Genomic DNA, 15,007 nt, shown 5'->3' with positions numbered 1-15,007 from the left:
CGTGCGATTTCACTGAAAAAGTTCGTAACGCCATTGTCGAAGACGGCGATACATTGTGTCCTTCGATGTGAAACCCTTTTCACGAGCGCAGCAGTTGACCTAGCCGTCAAGGTTTGCAGAGATGCGCTCGAACATACCCAATTCTGCCGAAAACGACACCAATTGAAGATCCGGACCTCAGCACACTTCCGCAGTCCTGCCTGGCCAATACCTATTTCACGTTCTAGAAGAACATCTTTAAACACCTCCATGAAACGGCTATGGGAGCGGCTACTGCTGTCACCGCAGCGAACTTATCAATGGAGTCACTAGTGTCTCGCGCTGTCCAGCATCACACTTCGCCCAATGATCTTCCTTCGGCACGTTGATGATTGCTTCTGCATCATTGTGAAAACGGCTTTGAGTGCATTTCCTTTTACGCCTGAATAGTATAAAACCGGCCATACAGTTGACGACGGAGGAATAAGTCTACGGTCGTCTGCCATTTTTAGACGCCTTTGTAAAACGCGAAGGTGAAACAATTTCGTTGAGTGTATACAAAGAGGACACGCACATCGGGATGCTTGTACCTTAACTTCTGCTCCGTGAACCTTACCTGTCACAATAATTCCGTGGTTGCCTCACTTGTACGTTGTGCCGAAAAACTCTGCACAACTTTGGAGCACCAAGCGCCTGCCTGATTTGGATACAACGCTCAGCGACCAGTTGTCTTCGGGTTATGTCAGTTTATTTATCCAGACTGTCAAACTTCATTTTAATCAGCCCATCGAGCGCCACAAGTACCGCAGAGACAGGAAAAAAGAAAAAGTATTCCGATACCATATGTCCCCGGCGTGAGCGATATACCTTGTCCCGCATGTTTCGGTCTACGAAGTCGACGCCACGCATGTTCCTACGCGCAAGCTTAGACACGCAATGATGTCGGTGAAAGACAAGTTATAAAAGGAGAAGCTCCCGGGCGTCGCGTACAGGATTCCTTGCACTGGTTGTGAACATGTGCACATCGGCGAAACAGGCGATTTCAAGAAAAGGCAGCAACAACACAACAATGTTTTCAACAAGAAGCACGCGGCGACAAACGCGCTGGCTGAACACGTAGTCCCTTCGGGTCACGAGATCGACTGTTGCGGCGCAAAAGTAATCGGAAAGCAAGAAAGGCGACAAGGCTTCATAATCCCATCATATTCAGAAAACGGCACACAAAGGATTCAAGCATTCGGATACTCGGGCTCTACCAAATGGTGCCCACCGTCTGAGACGGTACAAAAGACGCGATTAGACAACACTTGACTGAGGCAAGGTAAACTGAAGCTTTATACAGGAATTTACATATTGTCGCCGACAGACATAGCGCGACTCAAAAATGGCTTTTTAATCGAACGACCAAGTAGACCAGCAGCGCGCACCGGAGCGGAAGCTCGTCTTCCTCGCTCCCACACGAGCCAAGTCATGCCGCTCGGCCGCATGACGGCGCTCGCAGAATGTGCGCAGTGTGGCAATATATACAAGAGAATAAACAGCGAGTACAATTTCATGGAACTGGCTAAGAAAAAATATTCCCTGCTTGGCACTGCCGAAGATGCAAGGGAGCTAAATCTAGCTCAGAACAATTTTCCAGGCTCTGGGAGCCGGTTATAAAGACCTAGAAGCCTGTCGCACATTTGGCATCACCCAATCAAAACAAACTAACACATGGTTGGTTGAGAAACTGCATGGCACGCCTTCCAGTTTGCGCCAGGTTCAAAACCCTCTCCTTAAATTCACAATACGAAAAGAACACCAAACTTGCTTTAAAGAAATGACATTCCGGGAATGGACCCTCAAAACGATCAGCCCCCTGGGTTCCGTGCCACGCCTCATACTTCCAGAACATTACTTACACTCTTTCCCTTTAAAGTAAAAAGAGAAACGCACGAAAATACATCAAACACTCTCACGTGTCGCCGGCTTCCTGAAAACTTGGGAACCAGGCGGCTACCAGCATTAGGGCAACTATCGATCTCCACCTAGCCCTTACCGCCGCGAGTAACAAAGGTGAGCGTTGAACCCTGTTCCTAATTACTCGGCTTCGTGACGACTGCTGACAGGCGTCCCCCTAAATCCGGAAAGTGGCGCCAACCATTCGGTTGCTGCCTTTTAACGTGCGGCGGTATCCCTTTTGTACATCAGCGTTTCGTTAAACCAGGCAGCTTCCCCAGCGTTTTTGGCATACAACGTCCTTGGGTGTCGGAGCCACCGCGGCGCCCGCTAGGCGCGTCCGTACGTTATGGTTTATTGCTCCCTGTCAAGCGCGAGCTTCCGAACCCATCTCATCCGGCGGTGTTGACCATTCAAAAAAACTTCGCCGACCTTCCAACCTATACACCATCTTTCCTAGGACGAGGGGGCGGTCGGCGTATGGCGGCTTCGACAGGGTCCCTGCCCTCCTCGCTCATGGCGCCTCTGGAGCAAAGCATTACGGGGAGGGCAATTAGCAAACCGTGCGACCCTACCGTGTCTCCGCGCGCAGCCGCATCGTTGCCGAAAAACGGGGACCTCGAGAAGTTCCAGGAAAATGTGCCCCATCCTTACCCCTGCCTCTATCACGGCCTCGGCTGGTCATCGTCCGTCTCCTCGCCTTACCCGCTTGTTGCCTTCACACCGACGATGATTAGCGAGGAGAAATCGCCACTTCGTGGCGCCGGGACTGCAACAAAGCGACGGATGGTCCTAACCAGCCGGCCGCGGGCATCCACCGATCCCTTACATCTCCCTCCCAGGATTCTACCAGGGGCCCATATGGCACCTATAGAATTATAACAAACATGGGATCGTTTTCGTCTACAAAACTGCCCTTGATGGCGACGTAAGTAATAAATTCACTTAAGTAGCGTTAATGAGCACACCGCAAACACATGTAAACTAGTACCACATGTCGCATGAAAACATAAAACATTGCAAATTTGGTTGTACGCCAACAGGCCACCAACAATGACATAATATGGCATGCAGCACGTCCTTTCAATGCTCCACTCAGTACTGTTCGCAGAGTTGGCACTGTTTGTTCACTGTATGGAACACCCCTGGTGTTCTCCGTCCAACCCTCTGCCCCTCCATGTGTCCGAGCCTGTGCCGCAACTTCGCACGCCACCCAATTTTCTAGTCTTAGAACTGAGACCGAGCCAGCAAGTGGCAACGGCAAACATTCTGGCACTAACAGCGCCCTGGGGTCATTCACAACGCAGGTCGAAAAAATGGCCAAAACCTTGTCCGACGGCTCACCCGGCAAACTTGTTCCCACCGCCAATGATCGCATCACACATTTTTCACCCGGCACCAACTCCCTGTCGAGCCTACCGTAGCTAGTCTGTCAGGTCCTTCTTCTCCTACCATTGCAACTTACTTCTGGCCTCGCGCAGCTGCATGCATTAGCCCGAACGATGCAAGATTCGCATGTCTGTCTTTTCGCCACTTCCTCTGCGCTCACATTCCCGTTGCGCCAGACTGAGATAGCTCGGTAGCTCGGTGCGCAAGACGAAAGCAACTGTTGGCGTTGAGCAATCGCCCCATTCGTGAACGGTTTGGTTTGCTAGCAGGGAGACTGCCTCGACACCGTTGTCCAGCGGCTGTAGACTCACTCCGCTGCAATTCCCGTCAACAGCGTGGCGCTCGTCTAGTGCTCTATTTTGCTTTTGGAATACAGGTTCTCCGTTCTTTAGGACCATGCTTTCGCTGGTTCCTACCTCATTCATGTAGCCTACCTCAAGACCTTTCGCTGGCGGTTCACATGCCCTTCCAAGTTCAATGGGTCCTAGTTCAACTACCACTTGCCTGCATGCCGCCACTTCAGAGAGCTTAATCTCGCTTAATGAGTCGGCAACAATAGCTGAGTCCTAAGCGCTGACCAACCAGAGAACACTGACACTCTCGGCTTGTTCTGGAGCGCCTCTGCCTCGGACTCACTATGTTCGTAAAGGCATTGCTGTTCGTTTTCGCTGCAGTTTATATCGACTGAGCCCTCCGTTTGGCCCCATGTAAAAAGAACATTGACACCCCCAGTTTGCTCTCAGGGACTTCTGGTTCAGCGTCGGTATGCCCTTAAGAACGCAGATGATATTGTCTGCCGCCCGCCAATGGCGTCTCGGGTACGGAGATGACCTCACCAGCTAAAGGTCTTGCGCCCTCACTTTCTTCTGCATCGGCGGTGAAAACCAATGAGGCCTGTGTCAACCCGCCGGACTCGATCGCCGAGTCCTTTGCACTATCGCGGTGTTCTGAGAGGATGCAGCTCTGCGGTGAGCAGGTACTACCACAATTTGGCCTGTGAGTCGCTACCTCCAAGCTGCTGACTTCATCTGCGCTCGATCCACAGATGTCTTTTTTTTTTGCTCCAGCATAACCGGCTGCCACTCCACCTGCGTGCCCGGTGCTATTGCACTCTGATGCTCAACTGGCTTCGCTGCCCACTTAAGCTACCTCAGCATGCCCTTGAGACACATACGACGTGCTGCTGCCATTTCCACTTCTAACGTTTTCGGTCTCAACATATTCTGAGGATCTGGCTTTTTCTGTTGGGCCTCGATCCACCTGTGACGCGCGCTCCAGTAATTCCCGTTCACTCTGTTTGAGAGTCAGCTTCTCGTGGTAATATGGCTATTCGCCACTGCCGAGGTCCCTCCACCATGCCCAGCTCTGCATTGCGGCCCGTGTCGTCTAGTTCAGACGGACGAAAAGGCGCGAAAAGAAGTCAGACCGAGCGGACTACGGGCACCAGGCGTTGGTTCTAATGGTCTGTTCCCAGTCCCTGGCCTCCTTGTAGTGGAGGATACTGAGTCCGCAGCCGGTCCTTGTGATAACCCGCTGCATTCCCTCTGATGAGGTGCACCTCGATGGCATCCGACTTTCGTCGTTGTCGCTGTCTGTTCTGTCACTGCCCGCTTCCTCACCACGCAGCTTCTCCCGACCGCATGCCGCCTTGCGTTGCTGGTCCATCCTTGGAGTCTTGTATGCTGGTTCTTTTGGAAGCTGCTGATTCCTACCTTCAGCTTCCACTCCTCCTCAGCCACCGATGCTTGACGAGGGGGAAATCGACGTATGATGGTTTCGATGGGGTGACTGCCCTCCACGCGAGCAGACGCATCTTTTCCGAAAAATGAGGACCGTGGGAGTTCCAGGAAAATGTGCCCCCTCCTTCCCACCCCCTCACCCCCTCTGTCGCGGCCTTGACTGGCCAACGTCCGTCTACCTCGCCTTCCCAGCTTCTTGACGGCACACCGACGGGGATTAGAGAGGAGAAATCGCCGCTTCAAGGCGCCGGGACCGCAACAAAACGACGGATAGTCCTAACGACGCCGCGGGAATCCACAGATCCCTTACAGACACACACGCTCAATCGCAACGAAAGCAATCTACCACCAATATACATTCGCTGCTTGTGTGACATCATGGAGACTGTATAATGAACCCTCACTTGCTCTCCTCCTTGCGAACAAGTCCCCCAAAGCGGATCCGAAACCTCTTTAATTTTAACAAGATTGGTCTGCGCTCGATAGTTTCCTACAACTTTTAAGCATAAGATGCTTCCAGCTCCAATTCTTGGCAATTTCAGGCGAACATGGCCTCGAAACCACGGAGAACAGTCGGTCGAACATGAACCCGAACTTGAAGCTTAACACGGCACCCGATAACAATCCGAACTTGCGCCCGAACGTGACGCCAAACGTATTTGACCAATTTTGAAATTTTACCTCGTAATTGTACCCAGATAAAAACACTTTACTATTGACCCTGACAGTATCCTAAACAGCGCCAGGGCAGAGTAGCTTCATTTTCCGGTGCCTTAGACCACACAGGCGCTGCGGCAGCCTTTTGAACCCTGTGCTCTAGGTGGTGGGTGGTGGGGCGCTAGAGCTGTGGGGCTAAAATTGGCGTTTTTGTAACCGGAAATTCGATAGCTCTCTGTTTTCTAACACTACCGCCGTGAAGCGCAATGGGACACAATAAGTCAAGGAACAGAAAGGCTCACCGACGGCACTGACTGCAGGTTCAGGTAGCCATACACCCGTTTAAGAAGGCGGCCTAACGTGCCGTTAAGGCTGAAGAAAAGGGTGTGATTGTTACTGCGCGTCAAGCTGGGAAGGGCGATTAGTGCGCTCTTTAGTGCACAAAATAGCGGCTGTGAGCGCCCGCATATGAAGCACCAAAATATTGATTATCAGGAAATGAAAGGCGCGGTAGGCGTCTCATTAACTGCTGGACACCACAACAGCGCCGTGGGGGAAGGTTGGAAGGTGGCAGTGAAAGAAAAATCACAGGTGATACTGAAGCTCCGCCTTAACGCTAAGACGCCATAGCGGAATGGGTTAATTCTAATATACGCAGAACATCATTCTCTACTTACATTCAAATATTCCTGGGGGTCTTCATACGGTTGCTGGCAAAGTGGTGCAGCGGTTAAGCAAGGGGTTAAGCCCTGCGATTGGAGGCGCTCCTGGCGGTGGACTTTGCGCTACCCAGGTTGCTCTTCCCTAGCGACACATCATTAATTCAACTGCCACCTGTCACACAGTAGGCCGTTTTCTCACTATCTGTTGGCCAAGCTGTGATGACGACGCAAGGTCGCGGCCTGGTTCCAACCCGGGAACACCGGATCAATAGCCGAGCGCCCTAACGACTGAGCCACCACGCCATCTCTTTACCCTTCATCTCGTCCCGCACTGGGCGGCTGAGGTGTGCACCGTGAAGGGGGACACATACCGCGCGTCTCCTTTCCTGGGAACAAATTTTCGTTTAACGTGCAATAGCATCGCAGTGTGCCCGGGCACACTGCATTTCTGCTCCACCGAAAGGAATCTGTTTCCGCCGGGTCCCCATGCGGGTCCCATGCCGGGTCCCCATGAGAAGCGGGCTAATGTGGTGGCACTCCCAGCAGCAAAATTGCTATTATTTGTAAGGCGTCCTTGAATCGGCTCCGGCTTTCCTTCAATCCATTTCATACATACGCCTGCCTTCTACTAGATAGGATACAAGTTAACAAGAAAATTCAAACAGCGCTAGACAACAGGACCAGAAAGAGGATGAGACAAACGCGGCGCTGAACTTCCAACTGATTTATTTGAAGTAAGAAGTCAATTTCTACTTACAAAACTGGGCACACATGCGCACGGTCATACAACGATGATGAGATAAAAAATCCAAAATGCCAACATTCGCACGTGATGTACCTGCCTTCCAATCTACCCTTTGTGCAGCAATGTCATTTCAATCGCAGACTAAGTTAAAGAAGTTTTGCTAAGGCATCTATTCGAATTCCTGGTGATATGGAATGCTTCGGCGACTTCTCTGGTAGTCTTGTCACTATGAAAGACTAATAATTCTGTGTTGTCAAAGAAAGAAACGCATTTACACACGCTGCAATGCTTTGCAAGGTTCGTTTCTTTTTTATTCAATGAATTGGCATGCTCCGTGAGTCTAATATTAATGCAACGGCCTGTCTGGTCTATGTAAGTAAGCCCACATGATAAAGAATTTTGGTAAACAACGCACTTCTTGCAACTGATGAACTTATTGACATGATTTACCTTGCAGGAAGCATTCCTTTTAAAGCCTTCTTGCTTTCTCTGAACTGCTGCCCCTAGCTTACCCAGCTTATTAGGAGCAGAAAAAATTACCTTAACGCCATAGTTGATCCCTACCCTCTTAAAACGATGCGACAACGCGTGCACATAAGGCATGACAGCATTTTTTTTTTGCCGTCAACATTTTCTTTGGGCTGTCCCGAACATTTGAGCGCTTTTATAATCTTATTTTCACCAGCCACAAGTACAGAATCTGGAAAATCGGCCCCTCTGCATCTCTGGGCTTGAACTGAAAGACAATTATACATTTCATGAATACAAGATTTTTTGACAGCCACATAAATACATTCTGTTACAATTCCGAATTTAACAAGCTCTCCTCTTCCTCTTTGTGTCTCCATTGTCTCCTCCCCTTTATTGCCCTGTTGTCTAGCACTGTTTTAATTTTCTTGTTACCATGGAACACCAACTCACCTAATCTGCTGTCCTTCTACGATACAAGTTAAGAAAAAATGGTTGCAGTTTATCAACGCTAAGCCTGGTTCGGTGAACTCGTCCCGATGATATAGATGGCTCCGGCCGACTCGCCGAGAACTGCAATGCGAATGCCGCGAGAGCGGCGCCGGCTCCTTTTTCCTAAAGCCCCTCAATGGAGCAAAAGTAACGAAACGCTTTAACTTTCCGACTTTCCTCCTCTCCTAGCGCTCCGCCGGATAGCCGAGCCTCCCATTGGGCGAGACACCATGGTCACGTGTTAGCGCAAGCTTTTAGGCTCCACAGCAGATGCCAACGCCATTGTAGCGGATAGAAAGCGCGCTTCGTTTTCTTTTTGCGGGCCAGAGTTTTGGCGGGAAGCGTTTCTCGGGATTTGACGATGTCTACGCGCTTCGGTGACGCCAAACTTCGCTTAGGGGTGCAACAACTCAGGAGGCAGTGGGGAAAGGTTTTCCGTCGGGAAAAAGCAATGCGGCAAGCCTAAACGTTCGGCTGTACCAAAATTATTCTGCTAATAACCGTGTTACAGTGCACAACTAGGGCACCGTATTCGCCTATTTAGCAACAAAAAATAACAGACTAGCGTCAGTGGAATCCATTTAACGTTAGCTTGCGAGGTGTTCGAGGTATGGTAACTTCTAAATAACCACTAAGCCTTCGTGCACTAAGAAAAAAAATTAAGATGAGTAGGTGCCTTCGCTCAGGCGACTGCATTAGCAAATGCACAGTTGAAAGGATATATCATGGCAGCATTGCACCGCCATCTGTTCAAATAAAGCCTAGGCCGCATGTCTAGTCGTATGTCAGTCACGTGTGCTATTTTTCTCGCATTGTACACTCTACGTGCAGGTATCAGCAAAACAGTAACCTATGGTAAGAATAAAAAAATGCAGGGCACACTTAAGCTCCGCCTTATGGGCCTCATGCGATAGCATAATGGCTGATTTCCATATAGACAGAGGGATGTTACGCGTTATGGTGGTCTGACGTCCCAAAGCGCCTCAGGCTATGAGGGACGCCGTAGTGAAGGGCTCCGGAAATTTCGGCCACCTGGGGTTCTTAACGTGCACTTACATCGCGCAGTATACGGGCCTCTAGAATTTCGCCTCCATCGAAATTCGACCGCCAAAGCCATGATCTAACCCGCGTCTTTCGGGCCAGCAGCCGAGCGCCATAACCACTCAGCCACCGCGGCGGCGCTAGACAGAAGGATTTCGCAAATAGCTTAAACAGAAACGTTTAATGGAGTAGCGCTGACTTATGCGCAATCAGCGTTACCGCTCCTGCTTCGAGTGGATTTCTTAACGCAAGCAAAAATTTTGTGTGTCCAAATAAATAAAAACCTTCGTGTGTCTAAATAACCAACATCCGTTGATGCGACCCTGTTACGCCACTTGCGCGCGTTGCCATTAGACACCTTTAGTATACCCTCTACTGTGTTACCGCTACCAGTGTACCGGAAGCCCGCCCACCGCCGGTGAACACGCGCTGATTGGCACCGATGGTGCAGACGCGCGCGCAGCTACCGGGTGTCTGGCGCCATCTGGCGCCATCAAGGCGATTTGTGCATGCGCACTGACTGTGCACAGACTCCCGGCACTCCTGTAGCGGTAACGGTAACACAGTGCACGGAATGCTAAAGGTGCCTACTGCTACTTGGCGCTCTTCCGACATAGTTCTGCGGTTAGTGGCGCTGCTAACCAGTAAATGCCTCGTCCTTTCTTAAGGTAACGAAGGTCTCACCGAAACCTTCTGTAAGTGTAAACTCACTTTTCATGCTTGCAAACGCCTGTTAAGAGACAGACTGCTAAGAAAAGGCCAGACTTCATTAAATCAGCTAGCCTTTTTAGATTAATTTAATCACTACTACATATTTCATCACACCTTCGCCCATCACTGTTGCCCTGAGGCAATAAATTTAGCACATAAAAAAAGGCTAGACCCCTATATCAATCCTTATGTGAGAAACGACCTGCGTGTTTTCTTCGTACATTGCTTGCTATTAGCACTTATTGTGTACAAGGTATTATGGTGCAAATGCAGTTTTTGTCCTTACATTTTCATCTTAGGCTTTTAAATGATATGTACGACCAGCAAAAAGTAGTTCTGTTAGTTGTGAACTTCAAATAAACTCTAAGGTAGAGTGATACTCAGAAAGACAAAAAATGCAGTTGAACCCTCTTCAACTATGCAGAATGAAAGCAAATAGCAAGCAGCGCGGGAAAAAAAGCGTTCAGATCATTTCTCACATCAGGAATGTTATAGCGGCCGTTTATTATCGACACAATGCAAAACATTTTTGACATTTTCCCACTGCCAGCTATGCGGCTAATTAAAGCAAGTCGGGCACTTGTTCGTAACAGCGCACACTTAAATTTACTTCACTATAAGCAAACGCTCTGTTTTTTTCCTTTCCAGGGCTCACTGGCTTTAAAAAGAATCGCTGATTTCTGCACTGCTGAAGAAGAACATCCCAGGAGGAACACTTCCAATGCCCTTATTCATAGGAAAAATGGTAACCAGCAGCAGTCTACTCAGAGCTCACCTAGAAGCGGTCTCTTTTTTTATTGAATTATAATATGGCAGTCTTCTGCTGAGCGTACCGCGTAAGCAATTTCTCAAGCCTTCGTTGTTTGAGGTGTCCATGTAACACATATCGACCATGAAGCAACCATAGCCCTCGATTAGAGGAATCAGGAAAAATATTGTTTTTATTTACTTACGCATAGTGCAGCCTCGGCGAGGCTATTGCAAGAGTGGGGTTAAATACAAAGAAACAACAATACAAAGAAATAAAGCATGCAGTCATACAACATTAGCGATAGGCTTTCAAGAATTCTTCTATTGATAATGAACGTATGTTGCCTGCTAAAGAATTCCAAACGTCAATCGTATGAGAGAAAGAGCTGTACCTAAATAAGGTAATGTAGGGCATAAAAGGGCGAACTGTTTAATGACATAGTGGCTCCTTGTAGATAAAGGTTTTGAAAATGTCACATCATTATCTAGGGAAGAAAAACGGGGTGTCTTTGACTAAAATGTACATGAATTTGAAGCAACCAAGACGACAACGTGCGGCCAATGTAGTGAGTCCTAGTTGGGGATGAAAAATGAACGGTGAAACATCCATATCAAATCTTCTGCAAAAAAAGCTGACGGCCTTCGTTAGGAACAGTGTTGGCGGCAACGCATTACAAGTAAGGGCATTAATGGTAACGCGTTAATTTTTTCGGTAACTTAGTAACGTACTCGTAGCCATTTCTGAACTGTAACGGGTAACGTACTTACGCTAAAATTTTTCGGTAATTTGAGGTGTCCCGTTACAAGCTACTTTTTCTTTCAGTTGTGACCCAATCCGCCCACTTTTTTAGAAAAAAAAGCGAAGAGCACCTAAAGTGATGTAAAAAAAACAAAATGTGCAAGTTTCCTCGACGACACTTGTTGGGGTTCGCATGCATGCCAGAAAACACCTGCCCTTGACAATGCACCCAAGTAAAAAAAAAAACAGAATAGCCATAAAGCACGAAACACGTGCACAAACACGCATTTAGACTCGTGCCTTCATCTAACTCCCCTTCCCAAACCACTCACACACACAACTCTCTAAAGAATGGAAACATGCCCAGCTCTTAGAAACATTAAATTTTTCTGAATTACTGTAAATTTGTTGAGAGTTCAACGATGTTTTCTTTGTGAAGTTCGAATTGATGATGAAATGTCAATTTGTGTTTAATGACACATTCAGAAAACGGCTTCATTATGTGCGACAGAGTAAGAAGCCATCACATATAACTCTGCAGGCATTTTTAGGCCACTGTAACATTGCTAAGCTCCTGCACATTTGTGGAAACTATTCTCGTTAAATCAGGATTTTGCGTAAAATCTTGTCTGGGCTAGAAGTTTGATGTGAAATGTGAGCTTTACAAAATTGCTATCGTAGAGTCTTAAGATGAAGACTAATTAAAATTAATGGCCATGAAGTAATTCAAAGTAACGTGCAGTACTTTATTTCGGTAACGATAAAGTGTTACCTTTTTTTGTAGGTAACGTAAAGTGGTAACGCGTTTCTTTTTTTTTTCGTAACGTGTAACGCATTTAGTTACATTTTTCGGTAACGCCTACAATACTGTTTAGCACAGATTCTAGTTCCTTGATCTCACACGGCTTATACGGATTTTAAACAACAGAGGTATATTCAAGGGTAGGGCGAATGAGTCTTATATATGTAAATAATAATAATAATAGTAATAATAATATTAATAATAATATTTGGTTTTGGGGGAAATGAAATGGCACAGTATCTGTCTCGTATATCTTTGGACACCTAAACCCCCTCGTAAGGGAAGGGATAAAGGAGAGAGTGAAAAGAGAAAGGAATGGAGAGGTGCCGTAGTGGAGGGCTCCGGAATAATTTCGACCACCTGGGGATCTTTAACGTGCACTGACATCGTACAGCACACGGGCGCCTTATCGTCTTGCCTCCATATGAACGCAGCCGCCGCGGTCGGGTTCGAACCCAGGTACTCCGGATCAGGGTTCGAACCCGACCGCGGCGGCTATGTTAAATACTTGGTTTGTTAAAAGCTTGTTAAAATCTTTGGTTTCTTAAAAGCTTGGTTTCTTGACGATCAGCGCGCAAGGTCCGATGTAAGTATCGTGGTCTCTTAAGGGCTTTATTGCAGACGACGTCATTGTGTTTTGAGCATGACATGTCGTGCGTTAGCAGAAGGCCGAGATATCTGTATATACACACTCTGTGTAAATTGACCGCATTATATGAATATGTGAAGAAGGAAGGGCACTGACGTCGTCAAAATGACATACAGATGGTCTTAGAAAAGCAAACATTCATTTGCCACGTCTTCGACCAGTTGCAGAAATCAGCGAACGAATTGTTTGGATAACATGATCAGTTGGCGATATAATGGTTCCATATAAAGCGCAGTAATCGGCATAAAGGCGTAGTCTTACTGAAGCGTGACGTAGAAGATAATCATCGTACAGGAGGAATATAAGTGGATGCAGGACAAAACCTTGGGGAACCCCAGAATAAACATTATCTGAAGATAAGCTGGTACAGTTGTAATGTACGTTATAAGAGCGCTGGGGAGGAAAGTCCGATATCCAGTTAACCAGGGATGAGCTGTTTGGTATAGCGGAAAGCTTGAGCATTACTTTTGGGGTGGGAAACTCTATTGAACGCCTTTGCGAAATCTATAAAAATAACATCAACATGGTCACCTATATCGAGAGAACTGCTGATGTGTACGAATGTTGTCAGTTGTGTTACAGTACTGAAGCCGGTCAGCATGTTGTTTGTTTCAATGAATTCTATGTTATAATTAAAGACAACGTGCTCAAGTATTTTACGTGAATACGCTGTTAGGGAAATTGGCCTGCAGTTACATTATAATGGCACGTCAGCAGATTTAGCAAGTTTCGTCGAGGAAGGAAGGGCTCAGGTTGTTAGGAATTTCTTAAAGTTAACTGTGAGGTACCTGCTAGACCAATGAAAGTAGCCAACAAGAAATGCCAGAATGATGGCGTCAGGACAACAAGATTTCTTGGCGTCTAAGTTTAAAGGGAAGCTAAAGCACTTTTCGAAAAAATTGTGTTCCATGCGACATTTTATAGCTTTTAGTCCGCTGAAAAAGAATATCGCATTCGAAAAGGGCGGAAATAGACGCAAAAAACTGCTTTTGGAAGAAAACGGGCACCGGCGTCTCAGGGCGCCGAGCGAACGCCGCGAACGCCCGCGATTTGCCGGTATCGTCATGACGTCATCTACGGGGATCTCCGGCCAGCACCGACTGTGTTGCTGAGTAGCGCGTTGCTTCAGCTGGCTTGATAACTGCCTTTTGCAAATTATAGATCCGTCGTTCACCAAAGTGCGGGCCGAAAAGCAGCAAGCAAAGCAGGACGGCCGGCAGACTACCCGTGAATGGCGTCACTTCCGCCAGTTCCCCCTTTCTGCCGTGCCCCCATTCGGCGCTTCCGGAAGTGAAGAGGGCGTGTCGGCGACAGGTTTTTAACAAGCGATTGCGGCTCATTTTGCGACAAAATCGAGAAAAAAGTTACACACATGATTTTCAAGGTCCCTTCTTCCCAACCACAGCGTTCTATGCAATTTGAGAACCGTTTCCGCTTCCCTTTATTGTTATATTGAGCACACCTTCAGTGGACACTGGAGCATCGCCAATTGAACAATGCGATTGAGAATGAACGCTGGTATTACCGAACTTTCTGTAGTGAAAACTGAATGTAAGTAGTCATTAAAACCAGAAGAAACTATTAGCTCCTCAGAAATTGCCACATCGCTTATTATTGTATCCCAAGTGGACCCATTGGGTAGAATAATCTTGGGCGTTGTGAGCAGAAAAATCATGAGCACGACTCTGGCAGGTGGTGCCCGGAGAGCAGCCTAGGAGGCAGGTGGGCCACTTAGGTCACGTGACCGAGATGGCAGTTAGTTGAATGGTTGGTCGCTCGGGAAGGGCAACCTGGGTCTCATAGGGCCCTCCGGTGGCACCACCTGCCATCGCAGGGCACATCGCTTAACCGCTGCACCACTGCGCCAGGACGGGCTTGATGTGGGCTATGAATGTAAACTAGAGAATGACAGTCTGCATATACAGGAATCAAGCCATCACGAAGGCGGAGATTAAGTCTCCCGTAAAATGTTTTGTACACCTAGGCCTGCTGTTGTCCGAGTCCTATTCTTTTCAGTTATTTTCGTATTTTTTTCTGACTCATTCTTCGTGAGGAGTATCCCACCTTTCGCCGACATGTGGAGATAGAGAGAAGAAAGGGCTACGGTTGACAGGAGGCAGTTGGAGAGAAGCAAATCGACCAAAGCACCACCTAGCTTATGAATGCTTCAAACTGACGCCGGACAGCTGTCGTCTTGATTGCCATCCTAATCATATCGCATCAAAAAAGCCATATTTTTTGTATAT

General features: G+C 47.8%; 1 protein-coding gene across 4 annotated transcripts in view; it reads left to right on the top strand.

Annotated features, from left to right (window-relative positions):
• Positions 1-15,007, top strand: part of LOC144106431 (ATP-binding cassette sub-family C member 3-like) — a 160,107-nt gene that overhangs the window by 66,034 nt on the left and 79,066 nt on the right. For all 4 annotated transcript variants that reach the window (XM_077639243.1, XM_077639241.1, XM_077639240.1 and 1 more), the window contains one exon: positions 10,470-10,566. In XM_077639243.1, the coding sequence (XP_077495369.1) occupies positions 10,470-10,566 (97 nt within the window). The remainder of the gene's footprint in view (positions 1-10,469; positions 10,567-15,007) is intronic.

The sequence above is a fragment of the Amblyomma americanum genome, chromosome 10, assembly GCF_052857255.1.
Source record: "Amblyomma americanum isolate KBUSLIRL-KWMA chromosome 10, ASM5285725v1, whole genome shotgun sequence".
NCBI lineage: Eukaryota > Metazoa > Arthropoda > Arachnida > Ixodida > Ixodidae > Amblyomma > Amblyomma americanum.
This window is presented reverse-complemented; position numbering and strand designations above follow the sequence as displayed.